Here is a 26,569-nt window from a genome sequence, read left to right as displayed (position 1 = left end):
AAAAACCTGCAAACTATGACATTTAAAAGCTGTTTTACCCCATAAACATTAAATGTGGAGCTTGCTGTGATGATTACCCAGTCGTTTCCCCAGATGAAATCAAGTTAGTAAAGCAGATTTTGATGTGCCCTTTCAAAAATGGCTTGGCACCAATTACAGCTATCACACTCTGCATTTCCAATTTCTTCTGAGGAAATCTACCACACTTGACCTACTCTTTAGAAGTCCCCATAGTGATAAATGACTAAACTTCATTCTCCTTCTTACTCCTGGGTAAGGCACCTATTAAGAATGCCACATTTAGCTAAAATGCAGACCTGCAGTCTAAAGATTCTACTTTATCAAGATGCTCTTTATCTCCTTTGGGTAGTTGCAAAAACACTAGAACAAACCTCTAAGAGTAACTATGAACTGTGCCAGTGATAGAGAAATCAAGAGTAAGGCAAGAAAGTTATCTGAAAGTTATTAAGAAACCAAACTTGAAGATTTATTTGTTCTCAAGTTGAAAAAGAACTTATCTATGTACTTTAAAAAACAACAGACTAAAACCTGAGCCATTTTAAACTAATCAAGCACATGCTGCTAAGAAAGTCCTGTCTATGGCACAGTGTTTGTCTCAGCCTTCAGAAAAGCTATTCTTCATTATTCACCAGTGCAATAGGTCCTGGTGGTTAGAAGACCACAGAAAAAAGATTAAATGGATAAAAATCTATGGAATTTCACAAAAGCTCCACCAAGCATTTGTCAAGAACAGATTATCATATGAAGCATGAGCAATATTTAAGCAAAAATGTAACATGAGGTTGAAATCAACTTCAGCAGCAAACTTTTAGATCATTACTTTTTGAACCTGACTATTTTATAATGCAAGAACTAAATGTTCAGAATGCTCCAAAGAGAGGAAAAATAACCTTAATCACCCTTTCTTATCCATGTCTTTTCCATATATTCAGAGAAGTTATTGGTAATAGGCTCTAGACAAGAAGTATAAATAAAAAGTGCAGGAGCTACATAAATGAATACAATAAGGATGGAGACATTGTGTGTTACCACTACCTAGCAATGAAATTAAAGCCTGAACAGGCAGTTTGGGATGTGAAGGAAGATGACCAGGATGCAATTCCTGCACAGGATCCAAAGTGGTATCACATTTATGGAATAAGCATTCCAGTTACCATAATTTGGAGATCATGCCTCCTTTCTCACAAACTGATCTTCTGGAGAACACTTTGTTTTTATCCTAAATGACTGTTTATAAGCTCATGTGGTTAAGTCTGTCACATCAGAATGATTTTGTGAGGCAGGTCATTTGTTATTGTTTCAGGGGAAGATTTATAACAGTAATACAGCATCATTATTAGGGTCTAAGTCAAAGGAAATATAATGTACACTCACAATGCTGCATGTAAACTTACTTTTCTTACTAAATCACTTAGAAAAGTTATTTTCTCCAGGTAGCAGTTTTCCAGAGCTATAACAAAGCAGTCTCCCTTATTTTTAGGGTCAAAACAAGAAGCAAAGATACTAAAAAGTGCCTTGTTAGGCATGAGCAGGACTTATTTGCGATGTGTTTTGCTATGTGATTCACCTTATCTGAATCCATATGTTATCTATAGGCTCTGAAGTTATAAACTAACAGCTATGAGGATGAAGGTGAAGAGATCTTAGCATGGAGTTTCAAGTTAAAACCTACAAGGTGAAAAGAGAAAGTGGAGAAACAAAAGGCTGAATTAACCAGATGAAAGGCAAGCTGAAGAAGTGCAGATGGAAGGCCCTTAGCATTGCTAAGGCACCAACAGAACTGCACAAGTTCAATTATGGACGACAAAAATTGTTCAAGCAAGTTTTTAGAATATTGATTGTATTAGAGCACAGTTAAAAGGATTAAGGTCTAAATATCTAGCTAAAAATGAAAGTGCAGCCAAGAATTTTAGGAAACTTACATGGAAAACTGGAAAATGAAAAGCTACTAAATGGAATGTACAGATGCTCAACTGAGGACAACTGCGTGTCATACTACGTAGTACCAGGATATTGAAATAGATGAAATAACGGCAATTTCAGAATGAAATGCAAAGCCTGATTCCATCTATTCCTTATATTCAGAATTCTGCTTTACAGAAAAGAATAATCCAAATCCATAAGATTACTTTTAATAAACCTCCAACTTTTCTCCAACTGTTTAATACAAGATATGCTTTATAATCTAAACTCTAATCTGATACAGTGCAAAATTTTTTTCTATGCCCAGATCTAAAGATTTGAGTAAAATTCTCTCTGATACTGATCATTAAATAGCTACTTTGTTGTGTCAGGAACAATAACTTCATGTAGGTTACAGTTAACTTATGACAGTCTCTGCATGTAATTTCACACTCACAAGGGTTGAAATATAATCTTGATTAGTTTCAGAAGCACATATAGTAACTTCACTGGATCAATTTATGTAGGCACTGGATAATCCTCCAGCTGATCAGAGCTGCCCTCTCATTTGGTCTCCACAGGTCTGCTTTCTGGTGCATTTCAGCTTCTGACAGCATGCTTTCCCATCAGAGCACCTGCCTTCTCCCAGCCAATTACACACTGATGATTAAGCTAAAACCTTAGAAATTATCATCACGAGTTCAGTCTAAGTGAGCATGGCAAAATTCCATGTTTATCAATGCACATAAATGGAGAGGCACTGGAATACACTGCCCAAGGAAGATGTGAATGCCCCATCCCTGGAAATGTTCAGCGTCAGGCTGGACAGAGCTTTGAGCAAACTCGTCTAGTGTGAGGCATCGCTGCCCACGACAGGGGGCTGGAACTGAATGATCTTAAGGTCCTTTCCAATCCAAACCATTCTATGATTCTATGAAATCTCTGTAAGGATGAAGCATGTAAATACATTTGTCTATAAAGTTAACCAGAATATCCAGAATTTCCATTATGAATGAAATCTAAATATCAGATGCTTGAAAGAGTCTCTAGTTGGAACAGAATGCAAGCCTCTCCCACATCTTCAGGTAAATCATTCTGGAAGAATTCTTGTGTTTCAGGCTAAGATTTTTTGCACTTAGGAATAAAACAGATCTTTAGATGTTACCTACAGCTTTTTTCATAAACATACTTGAGCTCACTTGGTCCAGAACCTGATATAACTGAACATGAGTCTGTTAAGAACTAGAAGACATGCAGTCAAAGTATAGCACTATGAATAAAATAAGCAGGGTTTTAAAGAAAGGGTTCATTAGCTGAAGCACAGCATGATATCCAATACGCTACAGAGCTTCTGAGTCAGACATGGATGGTAATACTCTCTTTTAGGAGTACATACAATGAATCAAAATCCACCTGCAGGAGAGACAAAAAAAATTGCTTTAAATTAGATATTCAGACCAAATCCAAAGCGTGAGCACGGAGGCTGAGTACCAACAAAAGGCAGTCCACTGCTGTGAACTAAGTCTACTAAGTGGAGTAGGTCTATCAGAGGTCTGATCAACTGTACTCTTGGTGCTGAAACAGTCTCCATTTGGAAGAAGCAATCTCAAGGACTACTGCAACGTCTCTTCATTACTAAAGGATCCACAACACAAGCAGTACACAGATTGAGCAACATGTATATAAGCCACCTGAAATAAAGAGTAGTCTTTGGTCTAAACCCCCTGCCTGACCTAGCTGATCTGTTCTTATTAAGAGAGGAAAATTAAACATGCAAGAACTCTCAAGAGCAAAACTGAGGTATACATCTACAGAGGTATTCTGCATTTGTGACATCTGACCATGTGGCACACAGCACTTTACATTCCGAAAGCTCTATCTAGGCTACAGATGATCTCTGTCCTCTGGAAGAGTTGTTGCGAGGAAATGTAACATCCAATGCAAGTAGGGCATTCAAACATCTCAATTTCTAATCATTCCTTAAATTTCTTACAGAGCTGTCTGGATTTTCAGCACCCTATTCTAAACATTTGCTCCAACCCTCTCCCCACTTCAAGTTTCCACCTTAGCAAGTCTTCACATAAGCCCATCATTACCTTTTCTCCATTACTTTAACCCAGTCACCTTCCCCTCCATTTTTCCCTTCACTTTCCACACAGCTGATGCCCTTCTATACAAGAAGGCATCATGTAGTAGACATGAAGTGTACTTTAATATTAAGCATTTCTGCTTTCTTACTGTGATGTCATTATGCAAATAACCACTTACTGCTGTTCTGGTTTTGTAGACAGCATTTCTTAGGCACTACCATGATCCCAAGTACAACAATCCAAAGTAATCTTTGACTTCACAGTGATCTCAGGGTATCCCCATCCCAAATGGGTTCTTCCACATTACCTTCCAAATTACAACAGATGCTCAGAGGGAACTCCTTTGGTCAGAAATATTTCCAGTATGACAGCACTGGAACATGCTGAGCACAGGTAACATCTATACAAATGATGTCTGCTGTTGATGCTCATTGACTATATTAATGATTCAAACGTAGGCTGGCAAGCTGATGAAAGACTAGCAGAAATTGTCCATCTCGTGTAATACTGACACATCCTAACTACAGCAATGGGATTTTACTGCCATTGAGTAAAAAGACCAATGATGTCCCCTCAGTAAAGAAGCTCTCACAACTGCAGAGTCTCTTACTGCTGACATAAACTGTTTATTGTGTTGATGTCAACTTTAATTTTTCTTAGTTCATCTTTACACAAGGCAGAAAGATAGATGAAGTGTGGTTGATAGAGTAGATTGTACCTGCTGTAACTAGCCTTGATGAGACATTTGTTTGGGTATAAGCAGACTATCAACTCTTGTTTATTATTGAGTGACAATGAGAAAAGTCCAGAGGAAACAGTGCTTTTGACAAGCAGACAGTGAATCTATACACATTTTTCTACCAGTACTACACAAAGTTTTTAATACTTCTTTCATGTCAAATAAAATGGTAAAAATAAGTACTTCAAATTGTAAAATGTGTTGGATTGAAATTGCAGGTACTACAGTGGTAAGACTTAAAGTAAAATACCAGATGAGATAAATGAATTGAATTTACTCAATTCCAGGGGGGAGCAGCAAATATTTTTTCCCATCGCTCTAGAGAATAGCTTTAATTCAATCTTAGTGTTCTGAAAAACAGTCCTCTCTAGGGCACAGCAGAGTGTTCATTTCTTTGTGGAACAATTCACAGAAGAGGAACAGGGCTGGTGAGCAGAAATAGTGCTGAATACTCAACTAACTACTTCTAGAACCCAAAAGCACTTAAAGGAATACCAGCAATGTCAAACTGCACAAGGAAGGAAAGTTAGGAGCATTGGACACAGACTACTCAAAAACTTCAGGCTTTCATCCAAACCCAGATGACACTCATGTTTTGCCAGACAGGTACCAACCACCAAGAATTCAGCCCACTCTCCTTTTCACAGAACAACTCTACTTTTATTATTCACTTTACCTCAAAGGAAACAGTAATTCTTGGCCACGAAGGCAACAAAAAACACCTTCCATACCTGGCAAAGACTGATTTTGCTCAAGGGTCCAATCTAAGCAGACTTCAGGAAATACGAATGTCTTTCCAGCACATATCTCTCAAACATCAATAAATCATTAAAAAAATATATATTATTTTACTAAAAAAATCCACTTGGGAAATGAAAGAACTTTGGGGGTTTTATCTTCTTCTTCAAAGGCTTGAAAGTTATTAGGGAAACACAGAGACTTGTGTCTTCCCTTTATTTTTTCTTCATAAGACTTGACATGTTTAATCCTGAAGGAAAACTCAGGGCCGCAGAATTTCCAAGCATAGTACTGAATTCCAAAACAAGACAATGTGGAAGCAGAACATCTAAACCTGGTTTGTACATATGTGCCTAAGATCACAGAGAACCAGAAAGAAGGAATCTCAACTTCAATTCTGCAGATTCAACATCCCCACTAACTTCATCAGGATTGAGAATTATTTAAAAGTTAAAAAAAAATCCAACTTGTTTTGTGTAAGGGCTTAAACTTAGATTTAAGGATTATGGGTTAAAGGAGTTTGAGCTAAAAACATTAACAATACAAAATTTAGCTCAGTCAACAGCTTACTTCCATGCCAGAAGAGCAGAGCCTGAAAACTACATGGAAAAAAAAAAAAAAAATCAAATTAAGGCCTGTAACTCATTTTTATACACTTCTAAGACAGAAAAGATACACTAAAGAGAGTGTATTAAATTATATTAACTCTACCTACCATATTTTAACACCTCCTACCATTTATTGAGAGTGCCGGAACAGAGTAGGTCCATGAGATAACTCAAACCTCTCCCGTTTCTACAGCTGAATCTCTGGAACTACAACTCATGTTCAGAATGCAGAGACAAATTCTCCTGAACATATAAATTTCAAAACAAATGTCATGTAGCACTTCTTAATCCCAGAAGATTTATTCCAAAGAAACCATGGACACTACATCGATCCTTGATGAATAATTCTCCTTTTCACCTTGTGACAAAACCAGAAAACCAATGAATTATCATTATATGACGGAAATCCCTGGGATTTTAAGGAACAAATTTCCATGGATCAGACTGATCTCTAAGCCTCTTGGCCATAATACATGGCATGGAATAATAACATCTTTCTTCCATCACTGAGAACTAGACTAAGCCAAATAATTTCAGCTTTCAAGCATGAAAACCAGTACAGACTTCCCTAGGTTAAAAATAACATTGTTTGCTGAGAGATTATGAGATTTGTTTGAATTTCTCTCTGCAGCTTTTGCATTAAGACACAGAACAGCTGTATATCTAAACACACTGCAGTGGTACTCAAAAAGTAAGACTCAGCCTCAAAACAGACTGTTTCACGTACCAGTATAACCACAGCAATGCAGAGCTAAGCAGGGACTAAATCACTCTGCTTTACAGATGCGAGGTTTTTAGACAATGCTGACCACAACTACTCTGTAGCAAACAGCAGGAAAGAGTACATCTGAACTCTTAGTATTACCCCATGGTATGAACATCATGGTATTACACCACAATATTCTATTCAGCTTGAGGGTATAAGCAAGCTTTATGATGAAGTCATAAAGCAATTTTTATACCGAATTTATGAGATCATTACAACAGTCATTTCCAGAAGCCAGCGACTGGCTTATTAGAAGTCAGCCTGTAGCAAAACTGAAACTGTAGATTGCAGAGATGTTCAACTGCAATGCTGGCAATATCCAAGACTGAAGCACCAAAATTGTAAGGCAAACTAGTAGGGATGGAAGGTTTAAGCATTTAGACTTATAAAGACCCAAACAATGACGTTTCAGAGCCAGCAACAAGAGAAGCACTGATGTACGTTAAGTTTCATTTGCAAAAAATTAACTTTATATGAAGACTACTTCTGCACAGTATGCAGGACTGAAAAATAACTACTACTCCTGAATATTCACAACAGACACAAAGTGCTAAATCATGAATAAATGACAGCAGAGCATTTTCACTACATAAACAAATTGTTTAAGATCAATCTCGTTTCTTAACTTAAGAACTCCCACTTGCTTCTCACATTAGTCCTTGTCAAATGACTGTAATTGGCTTGACTATTACAAGATAAACCTTAAAACATAATCAAGCAATCAATCACAAGTCGCACCGAGCAGGACACAGGCAGTAGGCCACAAGCACTGAATTGTTCTGCACCAACAGAGAAACTGAAATATCTTTTAAGAAGGGTCTAGGGAACTCTGAAAGATTCATAAATATCAAATTGTGACTGAAACTCAAAGGAAATTATGGATCACCTCTTCTGTATATATCCCAACCTGCTACATTTTGGACAACAACATTCTGATTGAACAAAAGTGTTTGCATTAGATGACAAACATGTATCTGCGTGCTCTGAAAGATACCCAGTCTAAAACCAAGAAAGTTAAACCCCAAAATAAAGCAAATTCCTCAAAACCCAGCCAAAAGAACTGGACCAGAACACATTCCAATACTATCTTTGAATAGAAGACTCAATTATTTACAATAACTGCCTGATAGTTTATTTGGAATTTGACAGGTTTTTAAACTACTGGTGGTACTTCTGTTTCTTCCCATTAGGGAGGACTGTCAAAGTAGAGAGAAGGCATTAACAGAAATAGCCAGCATTAAACAGAAGAAGTAGACTGCAGAAATAAAAACCTGGATGTAATGAAGCCATCTCAGTAGACAACTGTAATCTCTTCAGTTATGAAAGGTAATTTCTTCTCCTCATTTGCCCAGTACCAGCTATGTATGTCCATGTATACAGAGACCTAATTATGTGAATAGCCTGGTGAAAAACTACTTCTTTCTAAATAGTTCTAAACTTCATAAGCATTTTAAATCTAGGTATAGCAAGTAACTGGTTTATAAGAGTTTAGTTGGGAAAACCTGAGATAAGATTATTACTTCTATTAATGTTGCAAACAGAAATGGAAATTACAGAAATGGACATTGGTTAGAATGCAGTAAGCCATAACAGTAAATCACCCTACAGATGGTGCCACCTTACTGTGGTTTTCTCTCATCTACAACAGACAAATCGTACAAATATTGGAAAACTAAGTCCTATTTTTCCTACCATGGATGCTTTCTGTAAATACAGGATCAGAATGATAATACTTAAGTAATTAGAGATATAACTTTATAAACATCCCCCAGAGCTTTTCCTGCTGACTTCTTTATTGTCCTGATTTTTATTCCCACCTGCTCTAAAAATCACCTCTTCTAAACATTACAAAAAGAGCAAGGTTAGTGATTAAGCCTGGTTTAGAGTAGATGTTAACATGGTAAATCGTTAGTTTGGGGCAGGCTATGGGAGCTGTACAGCAGTCCTAATAGTTAGGCTCAAAACACAGGTAACTTTACAGAGCAAGGAACCCCTTAATACTATTGGAATGTATATTCTCTACTGAACACAGATTTGATGACCTGCAAGATCCTTCCATCATAAAATGCCAACTGAGTAACTGAGAATTCATTCCAGATACCCAAAAACTGAATCAAGCACATGTATTCCATCCAGACTGTTTCACTGTACACCATTAAAAACTAAGTTACTGCTTTACAGCTCTTCAACACTCTTGTAACACAATCACATAGATCACTGTGAACCAGCAACTTCTTGGTTGCCAGGACAACTGGCTGACAAGGAAAAAGGGCACCAAAATGGGGTGGTTTTTTCCATGTATTTAGTGCAAAGAAGTTTTCCATTTCTGGAGTTTTAGTCCTATTTCCACATAACATTCCCCTTGCTTCCCTAAGTCAGACGTGTCTATAGATCAGACATACTACACAAACCTCTAAGCTTAAAAGTTAATACTGGACATTTTACCCACTGAAGTATTAAATTGTTTCCTCAGTCATGCCGATTTATACTTACGAGCAATTGGGAAATACCTTGCTATGTCATAAAATACAAAGAAAGGCTTTCCTAATTTTTTATCATCCGTCACATGCTGTCACCATTCTTCCGGTACTGCAGCATCAAGTGATGATGAATTAGCAGTGCTAATGGTCTAAAAGAAATATACTTAAAAATTAACAGCTTCACCTGTTTATTGATCAAATAGAATTGTAAAAAATATCTCACCAAAAAGAATGCAAATTCACACGCAAAGCAAATTACTGAGAAAAGCAAGGCTGATGTTTGCTTCTCAGCCAAAGGCACACTAGGTCATGTACTGCATTGTACAAAACTCAATCTAAATTCTGTCTGAATGGACAGAGAATACAGACCCATGCAGGAAACGTATCAAGTACTGCAAGGCATGCAAAACATCCGCCAAAGCCATGGAAGAGACCAGTGAAGTTCTACAGTATTATTTTTGACATTCTTTGTTATCATCACTTTAAATTATATCTTCTGCAACTCTGGCCAGTATGAAGCTGTTCTTATTGCACTGCTGAGAATAGGAAGTTCACATGTCCAACAGGCAAGATCAAAAACAAACAGCAGCTTACCCCAGGGAAAAGTCTCTCTCACTAAGCACAGGGCAGCTTCTACCTACACGATTGTTCTTTCATCCTGCTACTTCTATTTACTTTCCTTTTGGCTCTCTCAACTATTCTATTACTTATAAGAACACCTCTAAAAGGCTTCCTTCCAGAAGTATGAAGGCAAGACTTTGATCCCAAACAGCTTAGAAGGTACAACAATCTTCCATACATTTCAAAACAACAAAACCAAGAATTCATTCAGAAGCACCTTCCTTCAGAGTACGCAGCATAAGAAAGCAACATAAGGCGAAGAACTGATAATTCCTTGAGTATACCATACTGATAACCAACTCCACAACTCCTCCTGTTAGAGCTTTTTGTCTGTTTGCTCTAATGGAGCAGCCCAAACACAAAACATCAAGCTGTTCTTAAAAAAAAAACAAAGGAAATATTTATGAAGCAAAGAAACCTTTATTTTTAATCACAGAACAAACCATAACACAGCCCTATAAACACCACGTTTATTACTTATTCTGATGTCACTCACTTACCTTCACATGACTGAAGTCACCAGCTTTGCTGCTTTCTTGGGGATTAATAGGTTTAGTCTCTACTCTCGGTTTGACAACCTGCCGAAAAGGACTGGAGAGTGGAAGTCCACTAACACTGATTCCATCTGGGAACAGAATAAATGAAATTACTTTTGGTTGTCTAATGTTCTGTTTTATTGGAACAAATTTATCATCAAAGGGAGAGAAAATACACCAAATTCAGGCTTTATACAAAAAGGCAAAACAAAAAGATTATTCTGACACATTTTTCTCTAGAAGCCAAATATACTCAAAGAGTAATAGAACAAAAACTCACTGAAGGTCACTGCAATTGGAATATTGCAACAGAGATGTCTTAATAATATCAAATTAGGTTTAATGTTTATCATATTAAAAGATAACAAGAATAAATGTTTGTTTTCCATGAGAGTGGCCCTATCAGTTGCTTAGTATCTTTTAAACTAAATTCCAACATGAGCCCTTAGGATACCTTTTTCAAGTACATACTGTGGAAAATAATAGAAAATAGAGGAGTCACATTCTGCACCATCTACTGATGTAATACATAAACTATTTCTCATGTATAAGAAAAGCAGAATAGAAACTGAGCTTTGCATTTTAATAACCAAGAAAAAGCTTAACAGAAATTATATTCTTAGAGCAATGCCCTCAGTTTGGCATTTACTACCAGTCTGTGTACTGGCATAAGGCAGAGCAATAAAAGACAATATGACAACTTAGTAGCAACTTTTATTGCTGCCAAGCTTGTATAACTTGAAGTTAAATTAATACACTGCGGCGTATTTACGTTTCTCATCCTACCAAAGCTATATTCTAAGCACAAACTATTAAATTGTGTGAAAATTGAATCAAAAACAGTAAGAACAAAAAAAGAAAAAATAAAATACTTAAGTTGTAACATACACTAAAACTAGACTCACAATTTTTATTATTTAGATTTACACGTAGTCCAAAGAGCAGGATTTTGTTCCTTTATGCTGTGCACAGAAACAGCAATCCACAAACACCACTGAAATACAAGCAAAACCTCACATACTGGAGCTATCTAAACATGTGGGAAACACCAAATTACTACACAAAACCCAAAGGGATTTCATGGTTTGAAACTGCTCCGATCAAATTGTATTTGCTGGTATCACATTCCATTCCCATTGCTACACCTCATGTTTTGGTGGTATGGTTTTGAAGCAAATATCATCGTCACCCCCATGTACTTGGGTTTGCAGAGCAGTTTCAGTGTGTACAAAATAGATTCTTCTTGGAGTAAAGAAAACAAAACCAAAGACTTCAATCCCAGGGTACATACAGGTCACATACTCCAATTCCTAATGGGGCATAATAGTCTGCACCAACAAGCAGCCCTCCAGACAAATTTGGGTCACAGGCAGAGGAGATCCCTTATACAGAGAGCCAGAGTAAGTATGGACACAGGTAAATTATCTGAATTACCCCAGTGAAATGCAAGAGCTTTAGCACCAAGTGCTTCTACATATCAATCCATTCCTACTGCCTCATCTTAATGTAGACAGAGCCTTTAGTCACTAAATGCAGCAATTCTAAATCAGGAATTATAGTGAGATCACCAGGCAGTATAAGAACAGAAAAAAAGCTCTGTATGAGCAGACATTATGTACTATACATTAAGACCAGGCATTTAGAGTTTTGTTAGATGTAAGATGCAAATACAACAAAGCCCCTCACGAATTTACAGGACCACAAAACTTGCAGTCTTCCTAAATTAATCTGGGTGGCCAACCATCTGATGGAAGCACGCAGATTAATTCCAGCCAGATTAATTAATCTTTTAATGAATTGAATTTTTAATTAAATAAATTTTTGCCTGTCAGATTAATTTCCAGCCACCTTCAGGCAGCCAGCACAGATCAAGTTCTCCTCAGTGGACAGCCTGATAGGATTTCAAAGTGGAAGACTAATACCCTATATTCCAGGGTTGTATCTTTGGTCACACATATCCCCAATGTCTTGAATACCCTGTTGTATCTCAGCTACTGGAAGAAAGCAGGACAGGCAAGGGAGAACATCCTGCTCGTGCAATGCAGATTTACTAAGAATTAATCAAAACTTCCCATGCATGAATTTGATTATGCATCTGCAAACACTGCTTTAAACAGTTCAGCAGCAAATTTATTAACAGGTTACTGTTACGGGGCAGACGTTGAAGTGACTCGCACAGATTTATCAAAGTAAGAGAAATAGATGATGTAATACCTGTTCCATGTTCTCGATAGCCTCATAGATTAAGAACAAGATAAGGTATCATAATGTCTCAGATTCAAGCAACAGTGGTTCCAGTTACACATCCCAAAGGTTTATATTTCAATTACCAGCTTGTGTGATAACCCATGCATTTCATAGAATGGTTTTGGTTAGAAGGAAGCTTTGGAGATCATGTAGGCCAAACCCCAGCTCACCTTCTTGTTCCATCATCACTGCTTCTTTTCCACTTTAAGTGGTTACTAACTTACACTTTAGAGCAGAACCAAACAAACACAAACCCAAACCAACCCAAACAAAAGAGAGCAACCAGAGCATGAGAGGAACATGTCCACACTGTACTACTTTGAAACATTCGTAGCATTAGCCTAGTTTTCCTTATTGTTTGAATTCTTCTTTTAAATTCTATGAACACTGAAACTAAGAGTATTCCTTAATATTAAATATTGAAACATATTTGTTCCATGTGGGTCCACTGCAGAAAAATCCATCAGCAGCATCTAACTGATACAAAAATCAGAAGGGGTAGTGGTGTTTGAACACAGTAGCTACACATGGGAAGACAATCGTCTCTCTTGGAAAACTGGACAGCACATCAGCTAAACCTAGTTTTTATGAATATTCAACTAAAATTAGGAAAGTCTTTTCTCTTATATCTATATAAAATCATACACTGATCTAACCTATAAAGAGCAGAGAAAACAAAGTGAAATGAGAGCATGAAAGAATTCTCCACAGGCTAGGAAGTATTTTATTTCTGACTTACACAAGAAATAACGAGTATCAAGCCACTCCTAGACCAGCTCTTAGAATCTCTTAAAAGCCAACTGATACTGACGCGAATGTATTTATTAGCCTAAGTTTTGAGGCAATAATATGCTAATAAATTCAAGACAGCCTGCCAACACAACTCAGCATAAATCTATTTGAGACACTATTTTTAATGAGAATAAAAAGGGTTTACTTGAGGAAAAATATTCTTTTCAAATTGATGAATGATTTTGGCCAGTTCTGTATCCAGAGCAAAAGTTGTCACTGATTTGTGTGCAAAACTGCAAAGCAAAACATGAAAACCAAGCATGAAGAACTGCATGGCATTAGATTTTTCATTTTATATAAAAGGCACAAGTTTTCCTTTATTTGAGAAAGGAATAGATAATACCTGAAACAACATCATGGACATACAACTAATGTCTTTTTAAACTGTTTTATCTTTTAAAAACCCATTCTATTTTCATTCTCTCGGGGAAAAGGTTAGCTTAAACATTTAATCTGCGGAAGAAGGAAGAAGGAATTTTCTAATCCTGCACTGTACCTGCAAAAGGAGGCGCTACAGTAAAGGAAGCATCTATTCTGCTCCAGGCTAAAAGCAATGTCTAAGGTAATCACTGTAGTGATCGACCTTTCTGTTTGAAGTTTGTGGAGCTCCAATATGGCATACAACACAGAGCCTACTGCAAGGCATTGCGCTATACTTCAAATGACTCACCCTTCGCATCTTTGACTGTTCAAGGGGACTTCTCCACAGAGAACAAAAAACAATGTTCTGCTGCCAGCAATGTTTTTGTTTAATTATTTAACGTTTTCTGGTTTTTAAGCAGGCAGCAAAGGTGGTTAAACCTTGTCCAGCTCCTCTGCAAGACAGTAAGTAGCCGCCGCAGAATGGGGTAACGCATTCTGTTAAAAGGCCTGGTAGGTTGCAAACTCTGGTGTAAGAGAAGAGGTGACTGAGAGCATCAATTAGAGCATCAATGAAGCAGTTCACCGCAAGTTTCAAATCACTTGATATTTATATTTTTTGAGATTTTACATGTTTTATTTTTTCTCACAAAGTTCAGAGGTATGAAGATGCTAAATCCTCCGCAGTTTCCTTTCATCAGTTCATACTGTCAAGCAGTTTGAGCAGCCTTTTACTATAAAAAGAACAATTGTCTTTCTACTCTGTCCAGAAATCTTCCTAATTTCTAGAATCTACATTGAATATTTCCATGGTAACAGCACATGACCAACACTTTTTCCATGGTAACTGCAAAAATACAACGCGCCTTTCCAACTTCGCAATCACTGCTGTCACAACAGAGCAAAATCTCTTACCAGCATTTCCTATCCCCTCTCAAATGTTAAGTAAATTGTCAATTTAACTTCATTAGCCACTTTCACAGCACGCCACACGAGAATAGAGGTTTTGTATCTGAATGAGGGAGAGTTTACGAAGGGAGCTAAACCTGGACATCTACAACCTGATGACTGAACACTGAAGAAACTGCCGACATGGGACAGCTTTTCTCCCATTCTAATCACAGAACCATAGAATAGTTAGGGTTAGAAAGGACCTTAAGATCATCAACTTCCAACTAAACCATGTCACCCAAGGTTCTGTCCAACCTGGACTTGCACACCGCCAGGGATGGAGCACTGTGCGGGTGGTGAGGCACTGGAATGGGTTGCCCAGGGAAGTTGTGAATACTCCATCCCTGGTGGTGTTCAAGCCCAGGTTGGACAGAGCCTTGGGTGACATGGTTTAGTGTGAGGTGTCCCTGCCCATGGCAGGGGGGTGGAACTGGATGATCTTAAGGTCCTTTGCAACCCTAACTATTCTATGATTCTATGATTCCAAGATGGGGCATGAACAAGCAGCTGGGAGGTCCCTCAGTCAAGGCTAATCACCACGTATTAAAAAACATAAAACCACTGTAGTTACTGAATCTTTACATGAATGTTTTAACAGTCTGAAATAATAACCCAAGAGATACGATAGGTTTGGGAAAGTACATAACTTGAGCATAAAATATGAAAACTAAATGGTCCCTCAACCCATTTGTTTTTTTGTCAATCCACTGCCTGATAGAAATTTCAAAACAAAAAGCCTCCTGGTAGGCAAATTCTCTTAAGAATACTGGAACAGTTTTAATGCACATTCAGCATGCACAAATAAAGAACTTCAGACAGGAGAATGAGTATTCTTGCCAAATGCAAACCAGAACAGGCCTTTTTCTTTCCTAGGAAAAAAAAAAAAAGATCCATCATGTATTCTGCTGGAATTATACAGAATTTTAGCAACATGCTGTCTGCAACAAAGAGGGGAATAACACAGAAGGGGATAGAATTCCAAGGTAATACAATCCACTTCACCCTTCCCAGTACAGGGAGACATTAAGATGCAGTTCCTTCCCTCTCTTGAAAACACACCAAAGACTGTCACACCAGAGACCACAGGCAGCAGCACTCCAGGCAGAGCTACTGGGAATGCATCAACCCTCTGGCTCCAAGGAGCAGGGCAGAGACAACAGATAGCAGACTAAGCACTTCTTCAAGACTGCATTACATTTGAAGATGGTAATAATCATTAACAATAGCAAATGCAGTGTAAGTAATGATTCCTTCCTGAGGTTTGAACTAACTAGAGTTGGAAGCTAAATTTAGAATAAGGGTGAATGCAACAAAAGAAACAAACGAAGTGTAAAGAAATTCACATTCACAGACTAGAGATTATTCATGCATACTGCATTAGATGCTAAAATAAAGTGCCTCAGCAAGGAAACAGCATAACAGGATGGCAGGTCAATTAGCCTGTATGTGCCAGGAGCAAAATTTATTGTTATTTGCATCGTGTCTGCCTTAGCTATTTACATCGTAAAGATTTGGGGCCTGAAACATCTCTTATAACATATTTGTATAGTGGCTGGTACTACTGATTATAGAATCAGTCATAAAATCCCAGAATGGCTTGTGTTGGAAGGGGCCTTAAAGCTCATCCAGTTCCAACCCCTGCCACGGGCAGGGACACCTTCCACTAGAGCATGGTGCTCCAAGCCCCTGTGTCCAACCTGGCCTTGAACACTGCCAGGGATGGGGCAGCCACAGCTTCTCTGGGCACCCTGTGCCAGCGCCTCAGCATCCTCACAGGGAAGAACTTCTTCCTCAACCTACCCTTTTTCAGTTTAAAGTCATTAACCCTTGTCCTGTCCCTACATGCCCTTGTAAAAATTCCCCTTCTAGCTTTCTTTTTGGCCCCCCTAGGTACTGGATGGGTGCTATACAGGCTGAGGTCCCATAGCACTTGCATACTGTTATTAAAAAAAACACTTTCTAACAGTCAGATTATTAGACAAGATGATTCATCTTCAAACCACAGAGATAAAAACTTCTTTGAGATTAACATCACTTTGAAAGAATATTCTGAACGATCAAATGTAATACATAAACCAAGCACAGTAACATGTAAATGATGTAAAAGATCTCTGAGGACCTCCATCGTCATCATCATCAGTTATACCATTATTCTCAGAGTCCTCTAGGCTACTTAGTTCTTCAGAAGACTTGTCAAGACTTCATTTAAATTCAAAACCAGGTATCTTTCTTCCAAAGAAACCTGTTGTCTACATGCTATATAAGGGTAGCTATACTTTTAAGTAGATAAACTCTAGTCTTTTAAACAGAACAGCAACAAAGTGGGTATGAAACATAGAATGGTCTTGCATACCGATATTAAAATAAATATCCAAGATGACTGCTTTTAGACATATGCTATTATCTCTCTGCTACCTTTTCTCCCCCAGGGAAGGGAAGGAGTGACTTAAGGCATAGATCTGCTTCTCTCTTAGTGTGTAATTCATTAGTTCCTTTAATGAGTTTATGAACGTAAATATTCTCACACCTGCCTCTGTTCCCTATACACAGAATGAATGAACACTAACATTTTACATAACGAAGTGTTCATTGTAGATTAATTCATTTACTTGGAAAACACTAGTCCTATATAACAGAAGCATTTTTTAAGACTGCTTCCTACTAATAAGATACCATGTATAATGCAATCAAGACAGAGCAGCTACTGCTCTTTTCCCATGTAGCATCAGGAAAATACTGGATTTCAGAAATTAAAGTATAAGGACTGGGAAGGAGAATTCATTAAGCTGATAATGTGAGCATCCCATTGACCTCTTTAGGTCTCCTTAGCAGGTGATTGAGTCCTTATTGCTTAAGCTCCTTAAGCCTGTCTGTACCAAGCAGATCACAGAATCACAGAGCACAAGGTTGGAAGGTACCTCAAGGATCATCTGGTCCAACCTTTATTGGCAAAGCATGGCCTAGACTAGATGTCCCAACACCTTCTGCAGATGAATCTCATACTGCTTCCTCCTGCCTTACCTAGTGTAGCAACCCTAGAATCAAATTAAATGTTTATCTATCTGGTGGGTTATTAGGCTGTATTTGCATTAATCCATTCCCAGCATGAAAGCCTGTACAACACAACAGAATGGCATGCTCCTGACATCACAGCTAGGACCTTACAAAACCTAACAACTGGGCAATAAAATGTCCAATGAAATTCAGTATAAATAAATAGGAAAAAACAATCCTAAACTGACATGTGAAATACAAGGCTCTCAGCATATTGCTATTTTCAGGAGCAAGATCCTGGAGCTATGGTTCACAGATTCATGAATCTATCAACTCAACATTCAGCAACAGTCAAAAAAGCAAATGACAAATAGTGCATTACTGCATTATTCTAAGGAAAATAATACAAAACAAAATGCAGAGCATCATTACATCACTACAGAAATACATAGATCACCTCTCAAATAGTGTGTGCAGCCTACCTCAGACATACAGAACTGGAAGAGTTCAAAAGGCACAAGGTTGATCAAAGTATGGAACTGTTCACATGCCAGGAACAACTAAGCCAGTTAGAAACCTTCAGTCTGCAAAAGAGACCACTGTGCCAATGACATGAGGAAATGCATAAAATCATGACTGTAGGTCTGATATTTAGAAGATGCACTGTTACCCATTTCTTGCAATACAAGAACCAGGTTATGTAAGGATACCACTAAGTGCCAAGCTGCTAAAAGTAATTTAGCTGTGATTCTTCTTGCGACAGCATGTTGTACAGTGCTGATGGGGGGACCAGAGAACTTTATGAAAGAGAAACCCACTAACTATGCCTAAAACCAGAAGAAAACACACCAGGCTTTGGTAGTTCCTAAGTTAACATTAGTTGGGGCCCAAGAGCCTAAAGGAAAGTAGTAGCATGTATGTTCATGATTTTCTCTATATTCTCCCACAGACATCTGTTCTTAGCCACTATCACAGCCAGGATATTGGAGCAGATGGTCACTGATCTGATCCTGTACAGCCACTCATGTGTTTTTGCTTCTTTTAATCTACAAGAACATCTAACATTTTTCTTTACAAGATGGTATACCATCAACACACAAGAATTAGATCAGCAATTCTGATTGATAACTTAGTTTATTTTCCAATTGGATAAGTGTCTCATCAGAAACAACAGTAATTTATCCTTTCTGTACTATGTCCTGATTACAAACAGCATAAAAGGAAACAATTTCAGCAGCAAATGAAAACAGATCAAAGTAACAGATGCCCTGCTAAGGGCATTACTTTTAAAAGACAAAAGTATTTTGATCATTATTATAAATCTGGTCTTCAAAAGAAAAAGGTACCGCAGCTACCATAGGATTAGAAGTCACGTCACATTTGCCATCAATTTTTCTACCTCTTAACTGTTCTTCACATCAGGCTCTTGCCTGCCTCTAATAATACTTTCAGATTCCACACAGTAAATAGCACTCAAATATAACTAAGTTCTAAAGAAACATTAACGGATTCTACTCCTTTATCATCACTGAATGAGAAAAGGTTGAATTGCTCCCAGGCTTCAGTTCCACAACCAGTCAAAGAAGACGTGGGCAGACATAATAAGGTAAAAATGATTTTCAAAGAACTTATTCGCATGTTGTCCCATAGAAGTTAGATACAGGTAAGAAAGAGAGGCCTAAATCCAAATCCCACAACTGTCTGATGTCAAAACTGACAAGCGTGTTATCTTCTCCTTCTAGAAAACACTCAGTTTGTATGTGATTTCACCTGAAAAACCGCTGGGCAAATGCAGCTTCAGAGCGCTTGAAAGGTTTTGGAGACAGAGCAAGTGAAGGAAATTCTACAGCTAGATAAATATTTGGAAGTAGCAAAAATGAAATCAAGAGAACTGGCACTAGAGACAGTAATGTCTAGATTTTAAAATACTGACTTTGATACATGTTACATTGATTACGTCGATCAGCTTCCTTCTCATTTAGAATCACAGAATCATTGAGGTTAGAAAAGACCTTTAGGATCATTGAGTCCAACTGTAAACCAATGCTTGTCTTGAAACTAAAGGACTGTGCCAGATATCTTACTACTAGGAGCGAGAAAGGAAAACAAGAAGGAGAAAAAAAGCCTGGAATCCTATGGCTGTGAGCTGAATTACTCTGATTTCTTTCCTATTAATGTTAACCTGTCAACATATAGAAGCTAAACTTCCTAAGTTCTCTTTAAATTCTGAATCAACTGACTTGTACCCTTTTCCACACAATGTAATAAAAAATGAATTTAATTCTGAGCTAAGAAAAGCTCTTGTAAAGTAAGGAAGCAATACGCCATTAGAATTTCCATGGAAAAGAGAGGTCATCTACAGGGTATGTGAGGACCAAAAGTTCAGTGATCTGTAAGTAATGTGGCATCATCTGCTCCTGAAAGAGTAAAATCATCCTAGAATCAGCATCAGATCTGCTCCCTCAACCCCTGGGTCTCAATTTGTAGCAGAAATTGTGCTGCATGGAATTACATTTTGTACCAAGGGCATTTCTCAAAGCCTCAATTCCTTGGCAGCTGTGTTTGCACACTGATATCCCAGTATGGACTTCTTCATCATCAGCTTTTCCAGTAAGTTCTAAAGTATATCTTAGTGCAGCCACACTGGGTTTTGTGCCATTAAATCCACAAATACTTTATCTAGTTTCTGTATTTTACACCAGGGAGATTTAAAATATTTACTAACAATTAATACAATTTCTGTCTAAATGCATTCACAGAAATCACTCCTATTCCACTTCAGTAAGCTATGCAAAGAATTTTGCTGTATTTTTTTTTACAGCGGAAACATTTATTTTTAAGGATTAATGATAGTGATAAGCATACCTGCAACTGGATCCTGGGAAACAGGCCAAATAATAATGATACTTTAATACAGGAATATCTTGTTTTGTCAAGTTAATCCAATCAGTGTAAATATATCATGCAATTGAAAAAATACAGAGTATAGCAATTACTCCAGTGAGACTGTGTGTTTTTTATAAAAAGGAAATCTTCATTACAAGTACCTGGTACTTGTAATTCCAGATAATTCTAATACAAGCAAACATTGTGGGGTTTTTTTATCAAAAGAAACAATGATTTTAAGCAGATGAAACTTTCTTTCAGTACAGATATTACGACATTTTGCTCTACAAATGTAGTCTCCTAGAATGGCTTGAGTTGGAAGTAACCTTAAAGCTCATCCAGTTCCAAGACCCTGCCACAGGCAGGGACACCTTCCACTAGAGCAGTTTGCTCCAAGCCCCTGTGTCCAACCTGGCCTTGAACACTGCCAGGAATGGGGCAGCCACAGCTTCTCTGGGCACCCTGTGCCAGTGCCTCAGCACCCTCACAGGAAAGAGCTTCTGCCTAATGTCTAATCTAAATCTCCCCTCTGGCAGGTTAAACCCGTTCCCCTTGTCCCATCCTTATCTGCCCTTGTAAAAAGCCCCTCTCCAGCTTTCTCACTGGCCCCTTTAGGCACTGGGAGCTGCTCTAAGGTCTCCCTGGAGCCTCCTCTTCTCCAGGCTGAACAAGCCCAGCTGTTTCAGCCTGTCTCCATAGAAGAGAGGTTCCAGCCATGAGAACATGTTCATGGCCTCCTCTGGACTTGCTCAAGCAAGGTCCTCTTGTGCTGGGACATTTCAGTATGTCACTTCTTGCAAAACTGCAGTCAACCACAATTACTAATTCTATAATCTTAAATAACTAAATAATCAACTTCATATTATTTCTCTTTAAAGCTCACTGGTGTTTGCAAACTATTTTTATCTTCATAAGATAAGGATACCATGGGGGTCCCTGCCCATGACAGGGGGGTTGGAACTAGGTGATCTTAAGGTCCTTTCCAACCCTAACTATTCTATGCTAAACACCAAAAACACTGTCCATCAAGAAAGATTTAAGAAGATACCAGGGCAAGGTCTCATCATGGTCTGTTTGGTCAAACTGTCATGCACAGAGCTGTCACAACGATTCAGTCTTTAATCCCTACAGCTCACTGAGGAATTGTCTTTGGGTTACAAGACAAAAATATGAAAACACACAGCCACATCAATACTGTATTTTAAACCAAACAGCACTATTGGGTAAGGCTTTCTTATGAGTACATACAGCTCTTGCAGCAAGAAAAAATTACAAACTTACCATCACTGAGATCTTGCAGAAGGTTTTCTTGGCCTGAAAAGTCCAGCTTCACTTTAATGGTCACAGTGAGTGTTGCAATCTTTCCAGGTTTTAGAGGAAACTGGGAGAGCATATCTTCTAGCTTCCAAGTCAAGAAGTCTCCATACAGCTTCTCTGTATTGAAAGAAGTAATTATGTCAGAAGCATAACCTGTGTTAAGGCAGTTTAAGTTTATAACTCTTGTAGAGTATTAACTTGTGTGGCATTTACTGTTTAACTGTAAAATGTTTAAAATTAGGGCATTAAAAATGAATGCAACACTAGAAAGATATCAGAGAAGCTCCTGACACTGACCTGGAAGTATACAGATCACTAAGCTTAAAATACAAATTTAAGTGAAGACTACCACTACCAGAAAAAAGAAATATTGCACAATAGGCAACATTAAATATACACTTTAAAGACAATCAGCAAGGGACGTAAAAGTTCATATAGCTCTGAATCATACAGACTTCAACACAGGAAATGTCACTTGAATGCGAACAAAATTTCATCAAAATACTACACCAAAGTGAATCAGTTTAAATTCTGAAGCACCTCTAATACCATTAGTTACTTCTTGAGCAAGGAGAAGGCTGGAAAGACCACTGTCTCTTTCAGTTTCTTAATAACATAAACTCCTTTCTCAAAGAGTTGGGGTCAGTGGCTCAATGCCCAGCTGGAGACCAGTAAGGAGTGGTGACCCTCAGAGATCGGTGTTGGGACCGGTCTTGTTCAACATCTTTGTCGCTGACATGGACAGTGGGATTGAGTGCGCCCTCAGCAAGTTTGCCGATGACACCAAGCTGTGTGGTTCGGTTGATTTGCTGGAGGGAAGGAATGCCATCCAGAGGGACCTCGACACACTTGTGAGGTGGGCAGATGCCAGCCTCATGAAGTTTAACCATGACAAGTGCAAGGTCCTACAGCTGGGTCAGGGCAACCCTGGCCTGCATCAAAAGGAGCGTGACCAGCAGGCCAAAGGAGGTGATCCTGCCCCTCTACTCTGCTCTCGTGAGACCTCTCCTGGAGTATTGTGTGCAGTTCTGGTGTCCTCAACATAAAAAGGACATGGAACTGTTGGAACAAGCCCAGAGGAGGCCACGAGGATGATCAGGGGCTGGAGCACCTCCCGTATGGAGATGGGCTGAGAAAGTTGGGGCTGTTCAGCCTGGAGAAGAGAAGGCTGCGTGGAGACCTCACAGCAGCCTTCCAGTATCTGAGGGGGGCCTATAGGGATGCTGGGGAGGGACTCTTCATTAGGGACTGTAGTGATAGGACAAGGGGTGATGGGTTCAAACTTAAACAGGGGAAATTCAGGTTGGATATAAGGAAGAAGTTCTTTCTTGTAAGGGTGGTGAGGCACTGGAATGGGTTGCTCAGGGAACTTGTTAATGCTCCATCCCTGGCACTGTTCAAGGCGGGCTGGACAGAGCCTTGGGTGAGATGGTTTAGTGTGAGGTGTCCCTGGCCATGGCAGGGGTCTTGGAACTGGATGATCTTAAGGTCCTTTCCAACACTAACTATTCTATGATTCTGTGATTCTATGAAAACTGAGAAGCATGAAGTATACAAGACCAAATAGAATTAGTTTGTGTTAAAAGATATTTGTTTGATAAACGATTTATCATTGGTCCATATGAGATAAGGCATCTGTAATAATTAACCTCTCTCCTAAGCCTAACATGCCAGAAGATAACTTGAGGGAAATAACCCTAATATTTACTGTTCATCAATGCATTGAGATAATTTATCCAGTTATTCAGTCTCCTTAGTGCTCCAGTAACACTGAAAGATCCATCTTGAAATAAAGAGGAGCAAAAGGTTATGTCTGCTTCAGGAAGAAGGGCAAATTAGTTATGTCTTATATCAAATTATGAAGCATGCAAAAAGCTAGAGGGACAGAAATTTTAGTATCCTTCAGCAAAAGCAATCAAACAGTGATATTCTGTGAACTTTATGCAAGAGAAATCTTTTCTTTTTAGATAACAGAAATAGTTGTTATGGATTAGAATGATACAATCACACTGTGACTTCTTCCTGGATTCACCTTACTTCTGATACTAAATAGGCACAAGAAGTATCTGCTAATGTCTTATTTCTTTTCTACACTTTGTGAATAATCCTGAGGTAGGAAATCCACTGTAGAGTGTCTGGATGAGATGGAGTTAATTTTCTTCACTGCAGCCTGCCCAGTGATGTGTTTTGGATTTGTGACTAGAACACGGTTGATAATTCACCAGCTTTTTTGGCTATTCCTGTAGCAACTGCATGCCATTAAGGCCTCCTCTGTTCCCACTCACCTTGCACTGTGAGTCGGCTCAGGCTGCCCAGAGAAGCTGTGGCTGCCCCATCCCTGGCAGTGTTCAAGGCCAGATTGGACACAGGGGCTTGGAGCAACCTGCTCTAGTGGAAGGTGTCCCTGCCCATGGAACTGGATGAGCTTTAAGGTCCCTTCCAACACAAACCATCCTGCGATGCTACGATTCCATGCCAAAAATGTCATTTTGTTTTGGTTTTTATTTCCTCTTTGCTTATTAAACAACCTTTATCTCTAGCTGTGAGTTTTGGCACTTTTGTCCTTCTGATTCACTTCCCTCCCCCTGCTGGGGGAAGCATGAATGAGCAACTGGTTTATGGGCTTTGTTTCCCAACTACTTCCATAAATTCATTAACATCTGTAGCACCATACAATGCTAAACACTGAAGAAAAGTCTGTAATACACAAAATAAACATGATGGTTTGACTGGGAGAATCCTAATATTATATTTATTCATTCACGTGAATAGCAATGCATACCACTCCAAAGTACACTGAAGAATTCTTCTAGAGGCTCAATGAAACACCATTTGAGCTCTGTTTTTTGTAACACAGCGACCACTGAAAGTCACGCAGCTCATCTCCACTTCACACCAGGCTACTGTATGTAAGAGCGAGTTAGTGTATCGGCATTTCAGAGGCTTTCCAAGGCCTCATCTATGATCCTTACATGTGAAAACAGGGAGGGAATATTGCCTCAACAACCACAGTCTAGAATTAAGGGTCTTTAAAACAGAATTCCAGTTCAAACTTGGTTGCTTGGCACAGAAACAACCGCATCTAAAGAAGGGGAAAACAGTGAATATTTTTCCATTGACTTCTACCTAAGAAAGAATAAGTCCTTTGTGTCTAAAACAACTTTTTCTCACAGACCGTCAATTGCTGCCTTGTGCTTTTTCACATCAAATCAATATTATAGACATCTTTATAACAAAGATGAGGCAAGAATAAAAATATCACCCTAGCAATTGTATTCTTAAAGTCACCTTGCCCTCTTCTAATAAGTTAGTTGTAACCCTATCAGTGTTCTGATTTTCTTCTGTTTTCAAGAAAAGAAGCAGTTTAGCAAGAATGCCAATCTCTATCCCCTTTTCCTGATACATAAGAACATAATATGCCAAAGGATGTTTTTCCTCAGTGTAAGCAAAGAAGAATGACATCTCCCAAGCACTGAAGTGTATCTTCAGTTTAATAAACAAATTGTTTCTGAAATGTACTTTCATTAAGTAGGGGATTTTTTTGAAGGTATTGTAACTGAAAACACTTTCCATGTGAGAACAGCCCTTGCGGATCATCTCAAATTTAACACCTACAATTACAAGACAAGATCTGAATATCTGAGCTATCAGTTAAGCTGTAGAGAAAAATCTAATTTATATTTATCAGACATTGGTTTGTAGTTTAATAACGTTTATTTCAGCTTGTTCAGTAACCATCATCAGAGTAAATTTTAGAGTCATGGAATCAGAACAGTCTGGGTTCAAAGGGATCTTACAGCTCATCCAGTTCCAATCCTCTCCCACAGGCAGGGACACCCTCTACTAGAGCAGCTTGCTCCAAGCCCTGTCCAACCTGACCTTGAACACTGCCAGGGATGGGGCAGCCACAGCTTCTCTGGGCAACCTGTGTCAGTGTCTATCACCCTCATAGGAAACAGCTTCTATACTATGGCATGGGGCTTCAAACCTTTCAGTTCAGTGGGAAACAGTCTTACTTGAGGCATGTTTGCATTCAGTGGTTTCTACAGTCCAAAACTGGTGTTTAGCAAACAAGTTACAAGGGCCTGTTAGTGTAGAGTTTAAATTATTAACCTCTTTTATTATTTTACTTGATATCGAATCACTGTAATTGTAACAAATAGAAGAGCTTACCCAGAATCTAACTCTGGGTAATCCTTAACCCTAACTTTGAGTTAACAGATTTTAAGGTCTGCCAAAAAAAGAAAATGTATCAGCATTAAATTGTTCTATAAATTGCATCAGCCACTTGATCAGATTAATTTCCAGAGAGATCATCTTGAATAGATTTCAACCTCATTTAGAGAAGCAGTAGTGTCATAAACAGGAAACTCAAACGGACCTCATGAAATCGAGCGCGTTGGAAAAATATAGGACTTCAACATACATAAAGGTAAAATAATACAACCTGGGAGGAGGGGGAAGAGCAAGCTGTGCCCAGTATGTTGAACTTGGATCTGGCAACTGCAGCTCCACGAAGAA

The 26,569-nt window shown here is 38.5% G+C and overlaps 1 protein-coding gene across 5 annotated transcripts in view; it reads right to left on the bottom strand.

The window, feature by feature from the left end:
- Nucleotides 1-26,569, bottom strand: part of TRAPPC9 (trafficking protein particle complex subunit 9) — a 493,542-nt gene that overhangs the window by 387,170 nt on the left and 79,803 nt on the right. For all 5 annotated transcript variants that reach the window (XM_057429745.1, XM_057429746.1, XM_057429748.1 and 2 more), the window contains 2 exons: nt 22,013-22,165; nt 10,466-10,590 (listed from right to left, as the gene is read on the bottom strand). In XM_057429745.1, the coding sequence (XP_057285728.1) occupies nt 10,466-10,590; nt 22,013-22,165 (278 nt within the window). The remainder of the gene's footprint in view (nt 1-10,465; nt 10,591-22,012; nt 22,166-26,569) is intronic.

Source organism: Pezoporus wallicus, unplaced genomic scaffold (genome assembly GCF_028554395.1).
Source record: "Pezoporus wallicus isolate ANWC-B61680 ecotype Strahan unplaced genomic scaffold, APGP_CSIRO_Pwel_v1 contig_7545, whole genome shotgun sequence".
Taxonomy (NCBI): Eukaryota; Metazoa; Chordata; class Aves; order Psittaciformes; family Psittacidae; genus Pezoporus; species Pezoporus wallicus.
This window is presented reverse-complemented; position numbering and strand designations above follow the sequence as displayed.